Source organism: Varanus komodoensis, unplaced genomic scaffold (genome assembly GCF_004798865.1).
Source record: "Varanus komodoensis strain SLA01 unplaced genomic scaffold, ASM479886v1 scaffold7_3, whole genome shotgun sequence".
Classification (NCBI taxonomy): domain Eukaryota; kingdom Metazoa; phylum Chordata; class Lepidosauria; order Squamata; family Varanidae; genus Varanus; species Varanus komodoensis.
This window is the reverse complement of record NW_025336480.1, coordinates 18,415,393-18,439,228: the sequence shown is the minus strand read 5'-3', so window position 1 is coordinate 18,439,228 and position 23,836 is coordinate 18,415,393. Positions and strand designations below refer to the sequence as shown.

The following is a 23,836-nucleotide window of genomic DNA, read 5'->3' as shown; positions in this document are numbered from 1 at the left end:
CACACACACACACACACACACACACACACACACACACACACTTCTTCTGCCTAAGAAAAGGGCTTCATGGTATGAAAAGGAAAGGCAACAAAATACTGCCCTAGCCTAGGCCAGAATCTGAGCATTTATGAACACACTGGAACATATTATTTCTGGCACTTGCCTGCTGCTCCTATTCCTCCAAATAGCACAGAACAAGCTGCACAGGACTCCAGCAATATGAAGTAGCATTCCTGTAGCATATCTGAGTGCTCCAAGAACTGTGCAGACGTGACTACGGTAATCAGCATAACAGCTCTGTGAAGGAAGCTATTATTATCCCTAGGGAAGGGACCTAATGACAAACCATCAGTTTCCTTGATGCTCACAGTAAACAAGCCATGGTTTATTATCTCAGCCGGGTTCAGACAACACAACAACCCACATTTCAGCAGCAGCGCACAGTTTAACAGCAATGCCATGGTGTCTGAACCCAGTCTTTCCTTCTGCTTTGGTGCCTCCAATACCCTGTTCAAGGCAGAGTCTACAAGAACTGGCAAATGAAGTGACAGACAGCAAGAAGTGGAACCATGGACAGCTCCAAGTAAACTAGGGAAACCATCCGAATGAGCAGGTTAGGAAGCTGCTCCAGAAGTTGACAAAAGATCTTAAAAGGCTGTATGCGGCTCAGGGTTGCAGCCTTATCAGTGCCTGCAGAGCATTGCCCAGTTCTTCAGAAGTGTATCTGGGGGGAACTTCTCCACCTGAGGCTTTTTTAGCCCACCTGAGTATTATTTATTTATTCATTTATTTATTCAATTTATATCCTGCCTTTTTCCTGCAAAGGGCTCAAGGCAGCTTACATCATTCTCCTCCTCCATCTTATCCCCACAACAACAACCCTGTGAGGTGGGCTGGGCTGAGAGTCTGACTGGCCCAAAGTCACCCAGTGGGCTCCATGGCTGAGTGGGGACTAGAGCCCAGATCGTCTGAGTCCCAGTCCCATGTTCTTAACCACTACCCCACACTGGCTCTAATACACTGGTATTAGAATATGAAGTCTTCACAAACAGAGTTGAAGGAACTGCTGATTTCCTCAGGCTGCAAAGATGGGTATAGTCAGGGTCCATGGCCTTCTCTTCACCCAGAGGCCCTTGGTGAAACAAGGTCTGCAGGTGATCTCCATCCCTTGCCTTCTCCCTCTTCAGCATCCTTCCATGCTTGTGTAACATGGGATTGGTGGTAGGCTATCTCAGAAGTTTAATTGTGGAGTAATTGGCTCACTTTTAAAAGGCTGTGGAAGTGGCAATTAAGAAACGCACGGGATGCCCTTTCCAAGCACTGCACACATTCACAGCATGCACAAGAGGAATCACTGTGACCCCAGCCCTGTCTGGAAGCGGTTAATGCTTTGCCTGTGCCTCCCTTCAGTCCAATGCAGCACAGCACTAGTCTATCAGAATCCAGTCTGAAAATCGCTGCATGGAGCAGGTGCTGTGGACTGCAGCTGTTTGCCCTCTGATCAGCCCCTTGGCTAAAGAGCTAAAAATAAAGGCTGTTCCCTAAAAAAGAGCACCAGGAAGGAAACTCACAGGGTAAGGGCATGATCCTCAGGAGACTGACGTCCTAGGACTGTTCATCTTATTCAGCCTCAGCTGCTATCCGTTGCCCTTCCTCCTGAACTTCACACTGATGTTTCTGGCCATTTGTGACACCTACCTTTGGGGCACCCACCAATAACTCTGCTTTCCTTTCCTTTCCTTTTCTCTTTCCTTTCCTTTCTTCAATGCAGGATTACAGAGTGAATATTTTCTTGCGGCAGCAGTGGAATGACCCCCGACTGTCGTACAAAGAGTATCCAGATGATGCCCTTGATTTGGACCCATCCATGTTAGACTCTATCTGGAAACCAGATTTGTTCTTTGCAAACGAGAAAGGGGCTCACTTCCACGAGATCACCACTGATAACAAACTCCTGCGCATCTCCAAAAATGGCAATGTCCTGTACAGCATCAGGTGAAAATGCGTGCCTCTTCGCCTCCTCAATCCGCAACAGTCCCATCCCCACCCTGGTGCACTGCATTTCCGTCCGGCTCAGGCTGCAATATTTTGCCACAGAGAAATAGAGTCTCTTCCCACAGCCTCCTGTTACTTCCAGTATTAGCATGTGTGCTGCCTGAGATGTGGTTGCTTAAATATTTTGTACATTTGGATAATGCCTGAGCCATAGAACTTCTCCACATGAGGCTTTTGGCCCACAGCTTTGCCAGATTCTGCTTCCTGATTATTTGCAGATTAAGATTGGCCCCTGTATATGCATCCCCCCCACCCTCCATCAAGGGTTTTCTTTCGCCACCTTTCTATATCTGTATAGCAAAATTGTGCAAGTACTTAAGGGTCTCCTGCCAGTCGATACTACCATTTCTAAATACCAATATTATTTCCTTAACCAAAACTTTTCAAAGCTGCAAAGATCATGTAAAATGCCTGTAAACCGCTATGAGCAAAGAATAGCAAGTGCACAACAAAAGTCTTGTGTAAAGAAGTCACTAACCTGTTAGGAGGAGCACAACTCCCCCAACCATTCACATTCGAATGGTTCCCCCACTACATCATGCAATCTGGTTAGTTCACGAGCAGCAGGATGCTGGGTTCCTCTTAGGTCCTGAAACGTTTGCTGCACATCAGCAAGGCTATTCCATTCCCCTTCGGCAAGGTTTTGCCATTCGATGGCCCTTTGTCTTTTAAATTTAACCCCTGGAAGTTACTGTGCTCCCTCTGTCCAGCAGGGGAGAGCAGATCTACCCTGATTGCTCTTTGAAGTGGCAATAAATAAGAACGCAGCTACTTCATCAGCACCTCTAAGCACTTCCTCAACTGCAGCTCCATCCCTGGGGAGCAAAATACCCTGCTAGCCTCCTTGGGTCCCTTTTAGGAAAGACTGCTATGAGAAAAGTCCGTGGGGGTTCAAGCTACCCAAAAAAGCATGTAGCTACAGGCACCACACTGTGACTTAACATGCATTAATTTGTCCCTGATTCCAACTCAAACTGTGGTGGAAGCATTTCCATCTGGGAGTATGAAGAAGATATTATTAAGTCACCCAAGTCCTATTGCCACCAACACACTGGAGTGGTTAACATGCATTAAAGGTCCAGCCGGTGAGCCCCTGCGAAGTCACAAATGTTTAGCTGTTCTCACCCATGAAGCATCGCTTCGCTTCCGCAGGCTGAGCACGTGGGCATCACCATGCCCATCATATGAGCTCCATCTTCAAATTGTACAAGGATTTCCCCACTTTTCAGCTCTCTGAGCCTTGATACCAAAGAGTAGAGCAGCACGGACCAGACTGTTGTTTGTTCTCGTGTCATAAAAGCAAACAAATGTGCCAACATTGTGCGAGAGATTTGCTGTACTGAACATTTCGATTATCCCAAGTTCTTTAGAGAACAATTATTACCCTACATCAGGAGTGGGCAGAAGGTAGATTTTTCTGCACCAGTGGACTACCTTGTGCCTGTGGGGATCCTTTCAAATAATGTGGATGATTTTGAAGACATTGATCTGGTCGTGTGGGGCTTGTCCTGGTTTAAGAAAAAAGCAATGCGGCAAGATCTTATGCCTGTCTCCCCAGTAGTATGTCCTATTGAGTTGCATGGGATCAATGCCACCTAAGGATGTATGCAGTTCCAGACATGTTCAGGATTCCTTAGCACATATTAATCATGCCTTAGGGGTTCCAAAGTCCTGGTCATGTACTCGTCCTTTGCGAAGCCTCCACAGAGACTGTAGAAAAGCCATGAACAATACTAGAGAGAAATAAACCCACCTCCATCCTATACAACAGGGCTTCTTTGAAAATCTGGCCCAGTCTGAGAAGGTGTAATGGGACTTTCCACATACTGGAATATTACAGCCTGAAAGATGCTTGAGTTTGCTCTCCAATGCTTTCAGGAGAATGAAAATTATTTTGATTGAGAGAGGGCAAATCACACAGTAGAACCAGACAGAGCCAGCTTTTTCCCCCAGCATTTCTCAGCACAGTTATTTCTGGATCATTGGATTTCAGATTAATGCTATGTGAACTGAAGTAACTGAACCTATTTTGACTGGGAAATAATCAATCCCAGCCACCTCCAAATTCCCTGTTCCTCCCAACCCCTCAAAAGCATGCAATTAAGAACATGCAATTTTCTTATTAGGTGCAGCCTAATGCTAGGGAGGAAGGTGCTGACAATAAATTCTAAAGACTACCTCTCTGTGAACTCGTGCTATGTTGCAAACTGCAGCTCACCGGAGCCTGGTGGCGCAGTCCCAAAATGCAAAAGGGCACATCCCACTTGGACACCTGGCTCGTGTCGCAGGTGTCGTGCTGGTGCCGAGGAATAAAATAAACAGCCAGTATTGTAATGCAGACAGAAAACAGGAGGTGGCTTCAGTTCAAACGGCAGACACCAGACAGCAAAGCAGTAACCAAAGCACGTAGCCCAGGTCCTTGGGAACCGAACGCTTTAATTCCCACAGCTGTTTGAAATGCTTTCCAGCTAACGAAAGGTGGGTAATAAAGCAACTGCCACCAAAGGTGACCTCCCATTTATTGTTCTGCTCAGAGAGGTGGGAGACATGTGTCCTGATGCTTCTGCTCCCAGGCAAGTATACCGAAGGGCAATGCTCCCGTAGGCTGGAGTGGAGAAAGGTGGAAGGGCTCAGCAGGGGAAATGTCAACCTCTCCTGCCAGCGTTTCTGTCCATTGAGACATATTTCCCAAACAAGGGTAATTGTGGGGTCTGAAGGACCCCAGCAACTTCCAGCGAGCTGCACCGACCAGATAGCTTGCCATATGCATGTCGGCTTCGTACAGATTGAGGCACAACTGGAGACTGATGTGAAGTAATTGCTTGGAAGTGCTCCAGCTGTGGAACACGGTCTCATTCCAGCACTGGCTGAATCTCTGGAATCACCATCCTGTCTCTCTCCACTTCCCAGGATCACCTTGACCTTGGCCTGCCCCATGGATCTGAAGAACTTCCCCATGGATGTCCAGACGTGTATCATGCAGTTAGAGAGCTGTGAGTCCTGAAGGTTTCCCATCTAAAAATAACCGCCTTTCTATGTGCGTGCACCCACACTGCATCATCTGCTCCTCTCTTCGCTGAATCCTCCAATTATGAGAGAGAAACTGGAGGGAAGGAGGGAGAAACGAAGCATCAGGACAGACTGTGTGTCATGTGCGACTTTTCATGCTTCTCTGGTTACACTCGCTGCCAGTGCTCAAGCAGGCCAGCTTAAATTTAGCAGAGATTCTCCTTGGAGAATACTCTGGGGTCATGGGGCAGGAGAACTCTTGTCTGGAGAAGACTGCCAGCGACAACACTCACTCATTATTCATCAGCTCTTGACCTCTGTCCTTCACTCCTGTCCAGTCCACTTATTCTGGCATTCACTTATTCTGGTGAACACATTGCTGTCCACAAAAATTGGGGGGTGAGTCTAATAGCTCCATTTCCCCTGATACAACGTAGGTTGCATGAGCACGATGCTCTGTGCTCTCTGCATCACTGCCAGAAGTTGCCACAGCCCAGAAAATGGTCCCGACAGAGCATTGCAGGTCATGCTCCACTGGGATGATGCTGGGCAAGGGGAAGAGAAAAGTATATGGGCAACACATTCTGAATAGACTCTTTGCCCCGGCATCTAGTTCAGACTCCACAGAGACAGCACTCATTCTGGACAGGAGCAGCATGAATTCGAGGTGTGCACAGTGCCTACACTTTGCTGCTAGGCTTTGGGCCAAGAAAGTACCAGTGCTCACCATCTCCCCTGGTCCAGTCTGTGTTCATGTGTTGTGTCTGTTCCCCCCGCAGTCGGCTATACCATGAACGATCTGATATTCGAGTGGCAAGAGAAAGGAGCAGTGCAGGTTGCTGATGATTTGACTTTGCCTCAGTTCATCCTCAAGGAAGAAAAGGACTTGCGCTACTGCACAAAGCATTACAATACAGGTCAGTCACGCCAAACACTTAGACATTTCCTGAGAATTAAGATCAAGTTTCTGGCTCACTATCTTTGATTGAGCTCTTCTCTTTGGTGATCAACCAAAACCACTCATCCTATCAACGGGACATCTAGCCGAGATTGTCTTGGCAAGCGCAATGCCAGTTTCATTAGCTTTGGCCTATTTACAGAGCACACAGTAAGTTCAGATGAAAAGGACACTCAGTGAGGATTTTATTGTGTTTATGCATATGTGTTGGGGGAAAAACAATGCAGATGGCATGTGTATTTAAAAACATGGATTTCAAAGGTTTGAAAATGATTTCATGGATCCTTCAATCTTTCATCAGTTTGATCAAATTGCTTCAAAATTAATGCAGAAGTGCATGAGGTGGAGGTGAAGTGGAGGCAGCAAAAATAAACTGTTTTTGTTTTAATTGGGAAAAGTCATTAAAATGTTCATTTTCCAAGAAGAAAAGATGTTTCCTTTGTCAAAGGGCTTTTCTACAGGAAGTACTTCTTGTGCATTTGTCATCCCATAGTCAGGTTCTTGTTTGCAGGTTCTTTAGATGGCAGCATGACCCGCCAGTTTCACTTTTGTATCTAACCAGCTTTTCCTGGATGCTTTTCTCGGAAGAGGCTTTTAATAGTGAAAGAAAAATGCGCTGCAATTTCCTCTTGCATATTTATGCTATTCCCCTGTACTGCAGTGCCAGCTAGATGCTCTGTAGTGGGAAAGCAGGAAAGAGGACAGTCCTTTTGTAGTGCTCAGAACGCCATTCTGCAACAAAACTGAAAGAAGATACAGTATATTAACAGCTGATCGGCAGCTTCATATAGAAGAAAAACTTAGATAAACATGGACAGCAAATTAAGCAGCCCCACATTTGCCTTCCTTAGAGGGAGGAGTGAGCATGTTGGGCCTACAATATCCAGAAGCCCCTGCAAGTATGGAGAAGGTTCAGGAACACCGAGAGTTGGAGTCCAAAATATCTGAAGTTATTTTGAAAACTCCAGCTGAAGACTTAAACTCCCCCTCATCATGCACTCCAGAGCCAATTATCATTTTCATCCTCACCCATCCTGGTGCCCAGCATTTAATATTTTAAAACTTTAATATTTGTCAGTGACACATGTGGTTATGCCCTTCGGTTCAGGACTGATCCTTTCTCCAAACTTAGTCCTTTGCTCTTGAAGCAAGAGCTCAGGAGAAATTTATTTAAACACTTTTTTCCCCAGATAATTTATATCCCACCATTCCATAAAGGAATATACCACTCAAGGCATAGGAAAAAAAATTCAGTGCTCAGATGATGGAAAATACTTGAATTATATGTTCTGTCATCTCTGCTTTATGGCAGCTGTTCAGGGAGTCGGATCTATCAATTCTTAACAGTTCATAGAACCTGCAAGTAAATCTCTAGGAGACTCAGAGAGGAAAAAATTTCCATTTTATATATGGGACGCCTCTGATTTGTGGGATTAAGCTCTGGTTTCAATAATTCCTTCACTCTAGATATGTGGATGCTTCAGACCACAAATCTACACAGATGGGTTGCAATTTATCTCATTGACTGCAGTAATTATATGCCACTTTTCAGGGTAAAGAGCCTTCCCAAAGCACCATTCTCTATTACTCAGCAAGTATAGTTAAAATTTAAATGCAATAAAAATTTGGTTTACAAGAAGAATTATCAAAGTCTTTCCCAGTTCTAGGACTAACATTTCAATACATAAACTCAGAGATGGGAACCATGATTCAGAATAAATATTGGGACTGGTTTGTCTTTGCAGTTGCCTGAAGGAGCTTGCTCTGGTGTGCTCCAGTCATGCCAAACAGTTGTTTACATTCACGGACAGGAAAAGGTAGCCCTTGTTATCCTAGTACACAGGCAAGACATCCTCAATCTCCTTGGAGGACAGAGAAACCTGCCAACATAGCAGCATAACCCAGCTCACCCCTCTGTTTCCAGACTTGTTTCCAAGTATACATCAATGGTGCATACTTGGAAAGTCCTGGTGGACCCAGGCGGACAGATCCTGAATGGCAGTAGTCAGCCATAGTGTTTACAGGGGGAATATTAACATCACTTAGGAGGTTAATCTAACTTAAGAGTTTGCCCAGAGCTCATCATTCTTGCAATGGCAGCAGCCTTTGGTTCGCATTCCCAGAGGACTTGTAAGGAGGCAACAGCTGAATATTTGTTGGTCTGTCGCACATTCATATGGAAACAGTGATTTGGTTCATATGACATGACAGCCCACCATATGCTAAGTTACCCCCAAGAGCTCCCATATGCTGCCAGGTGCCCGCGTCATGATGAGTGCCATCTTAATGTGGCACCCAGCTTGTCCTTTAAGGCAAGGCCGTGAGGAAGAGCTGTGTGAGGGCTGCAGTACCCTCAGCAACCCTGCCTGCTGTGTTCGTGTGACACAGTGAGCCATGGTGAGCGGTGCACCAATGGGAGCCATGCAGAAATGGCACGCCTTGTCACACAACTCAGTGCTCTAGCTCCTGTGGGTAAAGCAAGCCATGGTGGGCTGCTCTGCCACGGGAACCTGGTCCTCCTACTTTTCCCCCCCAAAGCAAGAAGGAAGTAGTGAGCAAGGGGAGTGAATGCCTGTTTTGGTTCAGAAATCCCAACAACAACACAAATCCCACATATATTAGTGCAGCAATGAGGCTGTTCTTACTTTCACACAATTTTGGTAATATACATCTTTGCCCCTTACACCTTTATAGGGAAACAGTTGCCAAAGAACCACCCCTGAATTTATACCCAATTCTGTGTAGGAATGATTAATCATGCAGTTTAAAAGTGCTAACCTTTAGATTCAACCTCCTGCAATTCCTAGGCAAGTTCACCTGTATAGAAGCCCGTTTCCATCTGGAGCGACAGATGGGCTACTACCTGATCCAGATGTACATCCCCAGCCTGCTGATTGTAATTCTCTCCTGGATCTCCTTCTGGATCAACATGGATGCTGCACCTGCCCGAGTCGGCCTGGGCATCACTACTGTGCTCACTATGACCACGCAAAGCTCTGGTTCTCGAGCATCTTTGCCCAAGGTAAGTGTCCTCCTTTTTGTGAAGCAGGCAAGCTGTCCCTCCTATGCAACAGGCAGTAACTTAGTGGATAAACTACAAGCTTGCATGCAGAAGCTCCAGGCTGAATTCCTGGAATGAAGGAATGATGTAGCAGGTGATGGGAAATAATGCTCCCCAAGGCCATGGAGAAAGCCACTGCCCATCTGATTACACAAAAATGGACAGATATACATATGCCACTCACATGTCGGACACAAGCAACTGCAATTGAAAATCATATGTAAAACACAATAGAACAAGTATTGTCAAGCCAAACCTTAGAATTAACCTTCCCACAAATCTGCATAAAAGGAGTAAAACAACAGGACATGAGCTTGTGTTTCAATGCCATGTCCATGTGGACACACATGATTTTCCAGCAGCTTTCTCCTGGCCAACCCTCAGGTAATCTGAAGGCAAACCTGCATATAACCAATGTCTCCAGCAAGAAGTGAGCATTTTTTAAATCTGATCATTCCAGCAAGAATTGAGGTAGAAAATATATGGAAAAACAAAGAGGACCCTGAAAACACTAAAATGAATATGGATTACTTTCCTGGTTTAAGAGAATCTGGAATACAATTTAGTGGTTAAGCTTACACATTTAATTAGATTTAGAAAACGTGAAGAACAAGAACATAGAATGGGAGGCACTTTTAGAATGCTCACTTCAATCAGATAGCTTTGGCAGATTTACTCTGCTTTTAAAAGAATGATACTATTAGCATTATATGATGTTGGTTATAACTTGTATGGGACTGCTTTTCCTTTCTGAAAATGATGATAAAGTCAAAAGTGATTGGCTTCTTGAAGGACCTTGGTTACTTCCCCAAGGACAGGACAATGCACTGTAACCACATCAGCTGGATAACTCAGAACGAATTCTGTTAACCTTGCTATTCCAGGCCAGGAGGCACCTGGAACCAGTTACCAGTCTCACGCTCTTCCCCCACATAGGTGTCCTACGTTAAGGCCATCGACATCTGGATGGCCGTGTGCTTGCTGTTCGTATTCTCAGCTCTGCTAGAATACGCTGCTGTCAACTTCGTGTCCCGGCAGCACAAAGAGCTACTCAGGTTCAGAAGGAGAAGGCGGCACCACAAGGTAAGCAATGCACAAGTCGACACATCTGTGTAGAGCACAACTGGAATGGATGGGTTGCAGCACCAGGGCAGCCAGATCAAGCACTGACACGGGGCGGCCTTATTTGATGGCCATGGCTCTCACATGGCAGGTGTGCGTCTGCAAGCTGAGCACTGTCATGTTCAAAGGGGAGATGTGCGGAACCAAAGGCGCCGTTGCCATACTGCTGGGAGCAGCAGTCAAACAATCATCGGAGGCTTGTGGCACCAATGCCGGTGGGGTTAAATTTGGAGATTCAGGGAGGCATCCATGGTGCGGGACCCTATCCCCAAACTAGGTTTCACATCATGCGTAGCTCCCCTGAAGTTCAGGCTGAAGCTGCGCCACCCCAGAGACATTGGAGCAAGCAACCTTCACAGCAAGTAATGCTCCCCGGCACAACCTCCTTGATGTCGCCATGTGCTTACAAGCACCTGTCTTCAATTCAGATGTCACAGAACGCTGAAAATCACACTGTCCGCTTTATAAAAGGCGAAGCAGCCCCGAGCATAGAAGTACAAGGACAGACTAGGCGGGATGGTGACAGGCAGGTATCGACACAAAAGGCCAGTCCAGCTGTTGCTCCTACGGCATCTGGCTTGCTCTCCCAGTTGAGCAAAACATCTTATCTCTGCCAATTCAAGAGCTGGCATCTGTGAAGCAATTCTCCCAGCTGTGTGTCCTCATCGCTTCATGTGCTGCAACATCATTCATGGTCCATGCTGCTTTTTTTTTTTTTTCCTTGATTTCTTTTTGGTTGGTTGGTTTGTTGGGTTGGGTTGGGAGGCAGGGATGATCTCTGAAGGACATCATTCACAAAGCCAGGCTTATTTAGCCTAAAGGTAAGTGGAAATGATGACCCCGTCAGACAAATGTCTCTGTTCTGTTTTCACCTTATGGACCTGGACACTGCCAGTGACTGATGTCAAGCTGGGAAGGCCAGATTTGGCAGGTGGGCCCACCTCAGCTCTCAACCTGCCTATTCCAACAAGTTTTTGTGAGGATATGTGGCATATAATAGACAAGTGTAATCAGTGGAACCTGTAACAAAATGTTGCCGTGTGTCTCTGTTCCTAAGAATGCTCTTGTCCAGGGTTCTATTCAGTTTGATGGGCAGCTTTGTAGTGCTGTTGAGACTACACATAAATAAATAAAAAGTTTCCAGGAAAAGAGACCTCTGTTTTCTTACCCACCCATTCTCCTCGAGGTTTTCTCCTGCGGCATGAAATAGATCAGATAAGGGGTGATGGAAAGGGCTTCTGTAGGAGAACTCATAGAGGCTGCTGGCCATTTTTTTGGATTTTGGAAACTATCACAGGGGTTAGGTAAGAAGGCAAGTGCAAAGAATTTAGTGACCTGAGAGGCTGTAATTGTCAGTGCAAAGTGTAACTCTACTCCACAATATGCATTAAGGATTCTCTGCCTCCTTAGAGCTGTCCTTCTGTCCCCGCTCACCATTGTAGTACAGATTCCAACTAGGAAATCTCTCTCTCTATACATATACATATACAGCTTTGCATTGCTGCCACCTGCTGGCAAAAGCAAGGGTTGGGGGCACATGGGAAGATGAGCCAAGAATGCATCTTCAAAAAGCACCTCTCAACAGCACTAAATCATCCTGAAATTAAAAAGCCACCTCTCGCCACATTTTGTAACCTACCCCATTTTGGAGCTCACCCTTTCACTTTTTACTCGGCGGTAATTTTCAATGCTTCATCTATCACACAAATTAAAATAGCAAAAACCACTTAATAACTTGATAACCCACATTTTCCTGTGTCACCATAATCTAAATCAGCCTGCTGCATAAATTGGAATCTCTTTTTTAGAGTTTAGTGCCAAAATTGTAGAAATAATAGTTCTATGAACTTCGGACTTCCTTTTAGCTTGGTGCTAATTGGGGACAAATTATTATCACAAATATTATGTGCGCGTGGCAATGTCTCAGGAGGAATCGCATACAGACAGATTAAAGTACTTGAAAGCCACCCACAGCTCAGTGCAATGCAGAACGTTCCCTATTACCAAGAGCAGAAGTGCTTGGTAGGGTTAAGCTATGATCTTCTCTGTCTTACTCGTCATCAGTTTCACCAGCTCAGTGTCACTTCTTCTTTCCACCGTTCCACAAGAAAGAGCAAAAGGAAGAAAGGGAGGCATTCCAGGCAATTGACATATTTGTTCAAGATAGCTGCTACTCATTTGCAGTATCATCCAGATGTTGAATGCCAGCATGGCTGAACTAAAGGCACAGAAGGGCTCTCGAGGAAGTCTTGACTAATGGGCAGGGCAATCCTATGGTCCCAAGAAAGTTTTCTCCAGGGCCACAGGATGCCTCAGATTCCCAGATCCAAGGTGGGGAAATTGCTCCAACCTCGGAGCTGGGATCCACATACTCAGATCCCCCTCCTCTGCTCAGCACAGGCTCCGAAAGAGCTCTACTTGCTGGGTCTCCAGGGCTCTAAGGCCCACACTAAGGAGACTGCATTCAGAAGGATGCAAAGCTTCCTGACATTGGCCATCCAGCTGACTTGCAGGATGAGAGGTATGGGAAGAAAACGGTCACCTGCATGCTCATCCCAGCCTGCACAGGATGCCTGAAATCCTCCACCCACGTTGGACTGTGCCCTTGTGGCAAAAAAAGGAAACACAAATGGTCGGGTTCAAGAAAAAGCCGGCCAAGAGTAAAGGCATGCTTGGTTATCCAGTGGCTTGTGGATATTGCCCATCCCGGGCTTTTTTTAATTAAGGGGTCATTCTTCACCATAGGTTTTTAGATGTTTTAAATTTTTTAATATTTCTTTTAATAAAATGTTATAGTATTTTATTGTATCATATTGTACTGATTTTATACACTGTTGTAAACCACCCAGAGAGCTAACATTATACTAATTCTAAAAAGCAAATTGCTAATGATAAAGTCAGTTGTAACATTTTACTTAAAAATACCAGCATGAAGAAGACTATTAGATAACAAAGATAAAATGACCGGGAGCTATGCTGTAAAGTACAGCCTGGTACTGATGCAAAACAGCATACCACGAGGTGTGAACGTCTGTTATTAAACGGCAGGCTCCTTTGGAAAATTAGGGGACTTCCCAAAGTAGTTTCTGCTGTAGCCTTCAGATAAAATGGATGTTAGTCAGATAAAAAGCCAACAAATCTACTGGTCATGCCCAGGTCTTTGAGCAACTCTAAATTTAGTGCCTTTAGTGCCTTTGACATTGCTGAAAGTTTCCTGAAGGGGAGGAAGTCTTAAGACTCTTTCTTAAGAGCTGAGAAAGTAAAAAATAAATGTCAAAGCAAGATCTTGCATGGTGGTTGTGCAAGGAAAATACTGTGAGTGGAGGGAGCAGGTAGATCAAGGAAGATAAGGCAGAAGTCCTGCTATTTTGGTGCTGACTGCAGAGTGCCGCCATCAGACAGTGCAAAGGGCCATGGGGAAGATGGTTTACAGACCTTTCCTGCTGCTGAGACTAAAGGATCTTGCAGGTAAGTCACAGGCCTTAGCTAACTCCAGATGAACCAAACCTTCATTTGACATTCTTTGCCCAGATCTACTAAAGTGCTCTCAGCTCCATTCATAGTTCTTTGCTGTAAACACGTGGCAGTGCAATTCATCCATATCATGCAAAATGAAAAGCAGGGCCATCCTTAAAAGATACTCTGCAAAGAAAAGCTTAAAAAGCGGCATATGTAGAAAGCTGTTCAGATTGTTGGGCAATTGTTCACATTGTTCAAAATTAAACCCCACAAGTAGGGTTATTCAGTGGTGGTTTTCATTTTAAAAATAGTCACACGTTTTCTGCCAGTGGATTCTTAAAATTCCACTTGGAAAGGTGATAGTTTATCCAAGATAACAAATTTCAAATCCTATATCAGATGTCCTAGCGTGTAAGCTAGTAAACTGACATACTGGCATGTAAGTGAGAAGAACAGGACAGAAAGTGGTAGACTCGCTAAATGAACTTTTGTTTAGAGCACCATAGAAGCTACTTCAGATTCTGAACAAAAAGACCACCAGGTACTTCACTTCGCTCAACTCTGGCAAGCAACCCCAGCTCAATAGCCAATTCTGCAAACTCTTTCTGGATCTGCAGAAGTAAGCTATGCAAGCTGGAATGTGCATTACTGTTACTATTCACTGATCTGCAAAGATTAATTTCTATGTTATTCTTCCATACCAGGGAGATGAGAATTTAATATCCTACCTGTGTAGAGCACACATACCATACCATAGGGATCTCCTCCTACAGTCTCACGTTTTCCCCAAATCTCCTTTTTGGAGCTGTCTCACAGAAGTGGCAAGAGAAGTACTTCAGTCTCTAGCTTCCAGGTAGCTGTGCCCACGCCTGCCCCACAAGTGCAGTTACTAGCAATGCAGCTCTTGAGTCACAGGTACTCTTGCTTCCCTTTTATTCCAGCTCAGTGGGCACACTTTCCCTTAAAGACCTCTGGGAACTGTTGTTAGCATATTACATATGGAGTCAGTTCTTAATGCATGCTGGGAATCCTCAGCTGGTGCTTGCTAGCACCACACACAGGAACGTCCTCCTTTTAGCTCACATGCCAAACTAATCCCCAGAGTTCCTGGAGGCGATTGTTAAACCAGTTTCAGTCTGCAGCATAGAGTTGTCCCCATTATTGTGCAGGCCTCTCTAAGAATCTGAGTGAGGGAACAAAGTGAGGACAGGAAGCCCAAGAGAGTCTCCAAGGAGAAGGGAATCAGGGCCCACCATTAAATTAACAATGCATACAGGTATCTTTTAAACGATGTGCCTCTCTGCATCACATCCATGTAACTCTGCAGAAATGCTTGTGAAATGAGGTTTGCTGTAAGAGTTACATGGAGCCCACTCCTTCTGGGCAAGCCAAAAATAAAGAAGGTATGGATGGGGAGGAGGGGCAGAAGCAAAACAGGGGATGCTTTTGGTCGGAGGAAAGAGTGTTTCCTGAAGGGAAGACAGGCCAGCCCACTTTCCAGTTGCAAACGGATCCCCTGCTTTGCATCTGTGCGTCAAATTGCACCCACCTATAAGGCTGATCTCCCCAAGGAAGGGTTGCCCCTCCAGAGCAAGGCTTCATGGGACACACGTCCCCAGAGACTTTGGGACCTATGGCAGCAGAGCCTTATAGCAAGGGTGCACTGCCTATATCTCATTTGTGAGTAGAGCCCTATGTTTAATATATTTCAGGAGGATGACACTGGAGAAGGCAGGTTCAATTTTTCTGCCTATGGGATGGGGCCCGCCTGCCTGCAAGCCAAGGACGGCATCTCGGTCAAAGGGACCAACAACAACAACACGGCAAACCCAGCCCCGGCCCCTTCGAAGTCTCCCGAGGAAATGCGCAAGCTTTTCATCCAGCGAGCCAAGAAAATCGACAAGATCTCGCGGATCGGCTTCCCCATGGCCTTCCTCATCTTCAATATTTTCTACTGGATCATCTACAAGATTGTCCGAAGGGAAGATGTACACAAGCCATGAGGGGGGGTTCGTATGCAAAATTCTGAGGGAATGGGCGGTTTGCGAAGGCAAGAGAAATGGTTGCTCTATACACACCATGTGCAATAGCAATGCAGTGATGCATGAATTTAAGAATGTGGCAATATCTATTTTAAAAAGTGGGTGACTTTTAAAAAAACATATATGAACTGAGGAATACTAGGGGGTGGGTGGGCTATGGGAAGAGAGCTTTCAAAAATTTGCTTTGGGGAGATTATGGGAGATGAGTTGTTTTACAGCATAGGGGAGTTGAGGATTGCTCCAACAGCAGTCCAAGCAGTGTAATATATTAAATATATATTCATGCTTAATTATAATGCAAAAAGAAATCCTTTTTTAGCCTATTAACAGCTTAGAATCTACAGCCAATGGAATGATTCATGATTCCATGTGCAACGAGGATTGCAATTATGCTTAAACCAGACTCTTGCTCTATAAGGCCATACCAGTTCTAAGCAAGCACTCAAATATATATATATATTCAAGAAATGTGCGAGAGAGAAAACATCATATAACTGTATACTGCCCCTTGTTGTTGTTCATGTACAATCTGAAGGTGGGGTGAGATGGGCAGGGGGATTTTAAAAGAGGAAAAATGGGTTCGGGTTTTCTGGAAGGACTGAAAGGTGCCTCGGAGGGCCATCCTGCACATGTTTAAACAGAAAAAAGGCCTACAACTCCCAGCATACCCCAGCAAGTCCGGTTGTTGGGGCATGCTGGGAGTGCAAAGTCTTTTTGAGTCTAAACATGCACAGGGTTGTGCCTTAAGTTGCATACTAGAAAGCAAACACTGTAATAATAATAATAATAAAACACCTGTTTAATATAGAGATTGATGGGTGACTAAGAGGCCTGTCGCATCTCTCACTGGGAGACCGGTGCAGACGGGAATGCTAAAACGTCTCCTAGCATCACAACCCACATCCTTTAATCACAACTGCAGTTTCTTTTTCCCGTTTTTTCCATTGATTTCCATGAGAAATTGGTTGCAGCTTCTGTTCTTAAGGGACTGAGCAACGGTGCTCAGTCGTGGCTCCCACTTCTGCAATTTAGTGGCATTCTCTGTGATCATTAATGTTAAGAGGCTTGCCGTATTCCTGTGAATAACAAAAATCCACATCAAGTCACTGTTACGAGATGGCACGACTGTGAAGCAGAATCCGCACAAAGAGGCCATTCCATGTCTGCACTTCAGGGGAGAAGAAACCTGGGAGTGCAAATTTATTTTTTGTTTGTTTAAATCTTTTCTAGACCATTCTATAGTAACAACTCTCCGAAAGGTGTAAAAACTCTCCGAAACTCTCTCAGCACATGTGTGACTGTGAATATGAATAACCGAAAATTAATTCTGATTGGTAAACCTGGGGTGGGATGTGGGAAAGAATGAGATATATATATACACACACACACAGAAAAGATTATCGTTATTTTCTGAGATAATCATTATTTTCTGACATTTTCATAGCATTAGTAATAGTCAAGTGGCATTGCTAGCCCAACTATATTTTTGTAACTCTCCTTGGTGCTGCATTTAGCTGTCATGGCTAGCGAAACACAAACGAGATTTTCTGAGCTCCTCTGCAGTGTGTCTTCTTCCCTTACTGTTCTATTAATGCCACATGGCAGAGGAGGAGAAACGGCCGTCAAAGTTTACATGGACTGGGGAAGTGACCAGCTCCCCCGGGGAAGTTACAGTGGAGTTGTTTCCGGGAGCAGGAAGTGCAGCCAGTGTTTAGGGCGGCGAATGGGCAAGAGGGGAGAGGAAGAGAACGTGTGTAGGCACATATGTAAACATATGGAATAACTGCAGTGCCCTTTGGTACAATCTTCGGGGCACTCATTTGCTGTTTGGGGGCTAATTTCCCAGTTTTTGCACTTTAGAAAGTTAATGTGAAAAGAGATTCAGTAAGTGGAAAGACAATCAGTTCACATTCAGATATAAGCCCATAATGACAGGATTGGCAACTGTAGCTCAAGTTAGAGCAGCTCTTCATCTTATGATTTTTGTAGGCAGTGCATCCTACACCCATGTTTCCCACAACAAATACTTACGGTGTGGACATCTCTCCCTCCCTCCCTCCCTCCCTCCCTCCCTCCCTCTGTCTCTCTCTCCCACACACATATCCGGAAGCCATGTCCCATTTACATTCCCCAGATATGCACGCATGATGTCCATGGTTCACCTTTGCTGGAGGTTAACCGTGCACAACACATGTGAAGTTGTGCTGGGGTTCACACAACACGTGTGAACCCCAGCACAACACGTGTGAAGCTGTTCTCCTTGGAGAGAAATCACAACTGTTTGTAATGCAAGCAGAGATATTCAAAAAGCATTTGATTCACTTTAGCCCAGCAGCGAAAGCCCCGACTTCCCTTTTCAGGAGCTGTGGCAACCTCTGTAAGGATAAATGATCCAAATCTACCTGTCATCATTTTACCAGCCTGTCCAGGGGGGTTGGGACTGGTCTTCTCACATATTCAAAAATGCACCCATCCCCTTTATACCAGGATGTCTCACTGGTGGCCCCCTGACACCAGCCTCAGTTTAACTTGCACAATCCAGTCCGCCAACCTAAACCTGGGGATCACATGTCCTGCCTTATGTTTGTAGAAAGCGGTGCCACAAGTTAGATTAAGACGTGTGGGAAGGACGAGTTCTCAGAAAGTGTGCACAGGTTTCACCTGTAGCCATGCTTGTAGGGAAAATGCACTGCTCTTCACTCTCCCGGTTGTTATACTCATTTATTTCAGTCAAACGACAGTGATACTTCTGTTCCAATATATGCTTCCATTACACATCGGGCACAACGCAATAGCTTTACCCGAGTGGGCTGAAGAATATGCATCGTGTTTAGGCTGCCACAGTTCCTGGATGAAGCAGAACACTGTTTCTGTAGGTTTAGAGGAACAGCTGCATTTCAACGCACAGAGAAGCCTCCCGTATGGGTGCGCTGTAGGTCTGGAAACTTGGCCTCTGCCTCCATCATGGAAAGAAGGAATGGCATCAGGAATCATGCTTCCTGATCCATGCAACAACTGGGGGCCTTTCCTATTTGCGCAGTATTATACCTAAACCAGGAAACAATGCTATACAATGATATGACACACACACATATTCAGGGTGGATAGCAGCAGCCAGTAGGACCAGCCATTTCATCCGCTAGGATATTATTATGGGGCTCACCTATTATTATTATTATTATTATTATTATTATTATTATTATTATTATTATTATGCATTTATATACCTTTTTTTTCCTTTTGGGAGAAACCCAAGGCGCCTTGCATAGCTCCATTTTTATCCTCACAGCAACAACCCTGTGAGGTAGTCCAGACTGAGGGTGAGTGACTGGCCCCAAGTCAGCCAGTGAGCTTCATGGCTGAGTGGGGACTAGAACTCGGATCTCGCAGGTCCCCAGCCCAACACTCTAACCCCCACTGCACACCGGCTCCCAGCCCTGACTTCCCAGCACTGTCTTCTTTGCATGTACTCCCACATACAGCCTGTGTTCTTCCACCCAAACTAGCAAAAGGTGCAGCCTACGAGCTTGGATTTCGTACATATGTGAAATGGGAAGCGTTGCCTGGAAAAGCAGCCTTTGACCCGAAACCTCCCTCTGCTGACTATGGCTTGTTTGGATGCTGCCTGAGATTGTGCAGTAGCAAGAGAGTGTGCTTCATACAGGGAAGGGCCAATTGGCAGATGAAGAGGCTCCTCAGGCCCTCTTCCCAAAAGAACCTCAAAAACCTGGAACTGCATTTCATGAGCACTGATAAGTACCCATTAAGTCTTGCATCTTGGTAAGATCTTGGCATATGGTGGCTTTAAAGCATCTGGTGATTTCTTTATGCCACTATAAGCAAGAGGATGTCAGTCAGTGTTTCCCAACCTGGTGCTTCCAGATTTCAGTCTAGAAGTCTTATCTTCCCCAACTGAGGACAAGAGGAGTTGCCATCCAAAACATCAGGGAGGGCACCATGCTGGGGAAAGCTAGTATAGACCATAAGGAAGAGCCAAGGCGTTCGCTGCCTCTCTGTTTCATTATAGTTCCCTCCATTCAAAACGATTAAATTTCGGGGCATGGCTGTTCTCTCCCTTCCCCTTGCTCATTCTGGCATTCCCTTTCTGTACTGCCCAGAGCCAAAGTTTTCTGGGTGGTTCACAAGATGACATAAAGCTTTCTCCTGCGTGGAGGCAGATGCATACCTTTTTGTTGTATCCATGCATCTGTGTGCGCGCTGCACTCTGAAGTCCAGAGCATTCATGAAGAGCGGCTGTTCCCAGCTGAAAACTGCTCTTCGTATTGGGCAGAGCTTGTTGTCCAAACCTGCTGCAGCTTGAGTAGCTGGCTGGATAAGCAGAAAGCACTCACACGAGTTTGCCCTTGTCTAAACTCAGTGAGCAGGAGGAGGAATTCCCTGACCTCCCTTGTCTGACACAACACCAGGCTGTACAACTACGGCCTCTCCCTGCACTGCCCAAATTCCCCAGCTGCCTCTCCTCTTCTTTCTTTACTTATGTGAAATGGAGTCGAGATTCACCTTGGCACAGATGCTACAGACCAAGACACATTAAATAATGGCTTGCATGGCTGCCTGGCTGCTCTAAATTCTGCCCCGCCTGACTGGGTTTGTGTTCTCCAAGGCAATTTCTCTCAGGTGTAACTCCACAAGCTTGAGAGGAGCTCAAAGCATGCCTCTTTCAAACAGGCAGGTTTCATAGGGTTTCCCCAGTTTTGCAGCCACTGTTGCTGTTCTACCATGACCCAAACCAGGCTTGTAGATTTCCTGCCTCTGTGAGAAACAGGCAGGGCCTTTGCCGTCCCAAACACATGCTGTGCTTTAAAAAGGCTCCCTTTTGCTCTCCGTGCCTTGTGATCAACCTTCACCGGTGCCCCATTCCAGACCAAGAGATGATGATGATCATGCAGAGGCCCCAGATTAGGACTAACACATGATGCAGAATGATCCCTTTCAATACAGCTAAAACCTACTGCCACCCTTATTTGTATGTCTCCGCTTAAACCATTTCTTGGCCATCTTTCCACTTGTCGGTTGCCAACCTTTCTCTGCTTGAAAGGTTACTCTACAGGAGCCAGCACTAAAGCACTGCACAGACTGTTCAGGGCAGGTGATGACTTCCGAGAGCATTTGGAACTCTGCCGCCTGGTCCAATGCCCTGTGGTGATGCTCAGTGGGTCAGGCTTACAGGTCCCCATCCAGGGGCTGATCCTGGCCCCACTCCGGGAATGGCAGGCAGCAGTCACTGGCACTGGTGCTTGCCCCTGGCCAGGATGGAACAGATCCACATCAGGCAAAGACCTGGCTCAGCACTGCAGACCTAGGAAGGAAGGAAGGAAGGAAGGAAGGAAGGAAGGAAGGAAGGAAGGGTGCTGGGCACGCTGCATGGCTCCCCTTGAACTCTCAGAATGGCCAAAATCCAGTTCTCAATACAATACTGCACTCCAGTTGAATGGCCAGCACCAAGCCCAAAGGCAACTTTGCTGCAGCTGCTTGGCCCGAAGCATCATGGGCAGCTTAGTGCTTTCTGCTTTCTAGGTGCTTTCTGCTTTTATTCCTAATTTCATTTCATTTGCAACATAATGATGCTGCCAGTAAATTATCCTCTCCACTTCAAGAGCAGAATTCACATGGGATCTTAGCTGAGACTGGCAGATATTATTATTTTATTTGCCTTGGAAACCATAGCTTGTTTACTATGAAAACATCCTTCCCTTTCCTACTCTTTTTTTTAACGAACAGCATCCTGCCTACTGCATTCTAGCCAAAAGCAGTAGTCCCTCTTTGTTCCACAGCAGCCAGATTAGATGCCCCTCATGCACAAGTAATTCTTCAGTAACTTGCTCTTACAACTGTGTCTGGCTGAAAAAGGAAGGAGTGGATCAGGGTTTCTCAGCACAGTCCTGCTATATATATAGTATATGTACCAAACCAATTTATTACTTTGAAACCTGTTATCCTGCAGAGTACTGCAATTAACTGACACATGCATAGAATGACAGAGTAGGAAGGGGGCAAGAAGGCCATCGGGTTCCCCATCTCTGCTCAGCACAGGACCTCAGGTTAAACCATCCCTCTCCAGAATGCCATCCTTAGTGCCTCCAGTGTGGGAGAGCCCATGACCTCCCAGGGTAATTGATTCCCCTGCCATGCTGCCCTAACAGTCAGGAAGTTCTTCTTGGTGTTCAGCCAGAATCCGACTTCCTGTAATTTGAGCCCATGACCTGGGCTCTGGCGTGATCAAGAAAAGTTCCTGGCCTTCCTCTTTATGACAACCTTCCAATTACTTAAAGAGTCTCTAAGTTATCCCTGGATTCCAACCTAAGGTCTTTATGCTCCTAGTTTTATCTGTGGTGTTTATACTTCTGTAGCTTAAGCATTTCATATTCTAAGTGGAGCTGTTGCAAATACCTCTAGAAACAGTTTTCAATGCTTTGCTTATCACTCTCTTAAGCAGCTGTAGGGCCATTTGAGCGGAATGGTTTGTTGACTTGGCAGGCTCTACTGTTGAGGCCTGCCCTGGAAACCCCCACACCACTCCTAATACCCTTTCAGACTAGCATTCCAAGTAGCCCTGGGCAGCTGGATCAAGCAAGCACTGCACTTCTGAATGCACCTTTCCAAGTGGCAGAGGGCCCATTCTGAAGCCCTTCCCACTGATTAGGCTTCCAAAGTCAGCATTTAGTGGGCCACTCACATGTCATGGCATAGAAATGTTCTAATAATAATAATGATGATGATGATGATGATGATGATGATGATGTCATGACAAGCCACTATGAGTTAATTAACACTTGAGGCCCCACAGTGCCTGCTGGCTGCTTTTTTGAATATGTAAGCCCGAGCCAGTGATTGTGGTGGTTTGCCATGTCATGTGAACCAGGGCAGTGGGGTTGTGTGAGGGTTACACGACCCTTGCATAACCATAGAACAGACCATGGGTTATGCTTGTACATTCAAAATGGCAGCTGGCATATATCAAAGCACCCCCAGGGTTAATTGTCCCATGGTGGCTTGATGTGATATGTGACCCAGGTCATGAGATCAACAATGGTTCAGTTGGCACAGAGTGAGAAGCCATTATAGGCACATTTCCCTGTCAGATGTCTCACGGCAGTGGCACCCATCAGTCTAAATATCCAAGCCACAACAGAGGTGGGAGCACTGGAGCTTTTCATAAAGTGTGAACTCAGCAAGAACGGGCCGTTGAGGCAGATGAAAAGCCACTGAGAACTCCATGGGCTGTTTTAGGGTTGCAGGCAGCTTGTTAAGCACACCAGCAACCCAATTTCTCTGGGCTGGCCCATAATGACAAGCTACAGTGCACCACTGCCACAGCTGGAATATTCAAAATGGCAGCTGCTGCCTCCACTGCAACAAACCAAACCAAACCCATTGGAGAATTCACCCACGGTGGCTTCTCATGGCCTGTAAGCCAGATCAGTGCCAGGGTGCCATACACGGCTGCCTCAAAAAGCTTCCAACGAGAGCAAAACCAATTGTGAGAGAACTTGATTATATTCATTTCGGAACCAGTTCTAAATAGCTAACAATAATAAGGCTAAAAAGTCCCTAGATGAGAGAACAGGATGCTTCAGCCTTGAATGTATGTCCTTTCTGGTGGCGTTACTTTTTATTAACCTTCCTCTTCTCACTGAACTGTTTTATTGTACCTGTAAATTGCAAGGAGCAATTAGATAAGGGAATCGGCAGAACAAATGGAGAGTGCTGGCAGAGAGAAGAAAAGGAAGATCAGGCGTCCAAAGTCAGCATTTAGTGGGCCACTTCCTATGCCATGCCATAACAATCAGCTGCAGGCATAGCAATCAGCTCAGTGTCTGTGACTTCTGTATAAAGGTTGAAAGGAGAAATCTGGCCCATAATAGGCCTCATATAAATCACCTTTCAAAGGCAATACATATATCACTGGAATGCTAAGAACAGTATTAATTCCTGTCAGGAGGGTTTACATATGATAGAAGCAATCCAACAAGTTAATGGCTTGTATACCTGACTGAAGAACAGAAGCTGTTGTTTTTGTTTCTTGTTCTTTGGTAATTATTAGGACTGGTTTAGGCAGTCACACTCCCTGCCTATCCATCAGGCGAAAGAGGGTAAGGTAAGGCCAAG

The 23,836-nt window shown here is 45.6% G+C and overlaps 1 protein-coding gene across 1 annotated transcript in view; it reads left to right on the top strand.

Annotated features, from left to right (window-relative positions):
* GLRA1 (glycine receptor alpha 1) overlaps window positions 1-15,667 on the top strand; it is an 87,658-nt gene extending 71,991 nt beyond the window's left edge. Inside the window, exons 4-9 of the mRNA XM_044454415.1 lie at window positions 1,772-1,995; window positions 4,966-5,048; window positions 5,844-5,981; window positions 8,830-9,044; window positions 10,020-10,166; window positions 15,353-15,667. Coding sequence (XP_044310350.1) covers window positions 1,772-1,995; window positions 4,966-5,048; window positions 5,844-5,981; window positions 8,830-9,044; window positions 10,020-10,166; window positions 15,353-15,667 — 1,122 coding nt within the window. The remainder of the gene's footprint in view (window positions 1-1,771; window positions 1,996-4,965; window positions 5,049-5,843; window positions 5,982-8,829; window positions 9,045-10,019; window positions 10,167-15,352) is intronic.
* The last annotated feature ends 8,169 nt before the right edge of the window (window positions 15,668-23,836 follow it).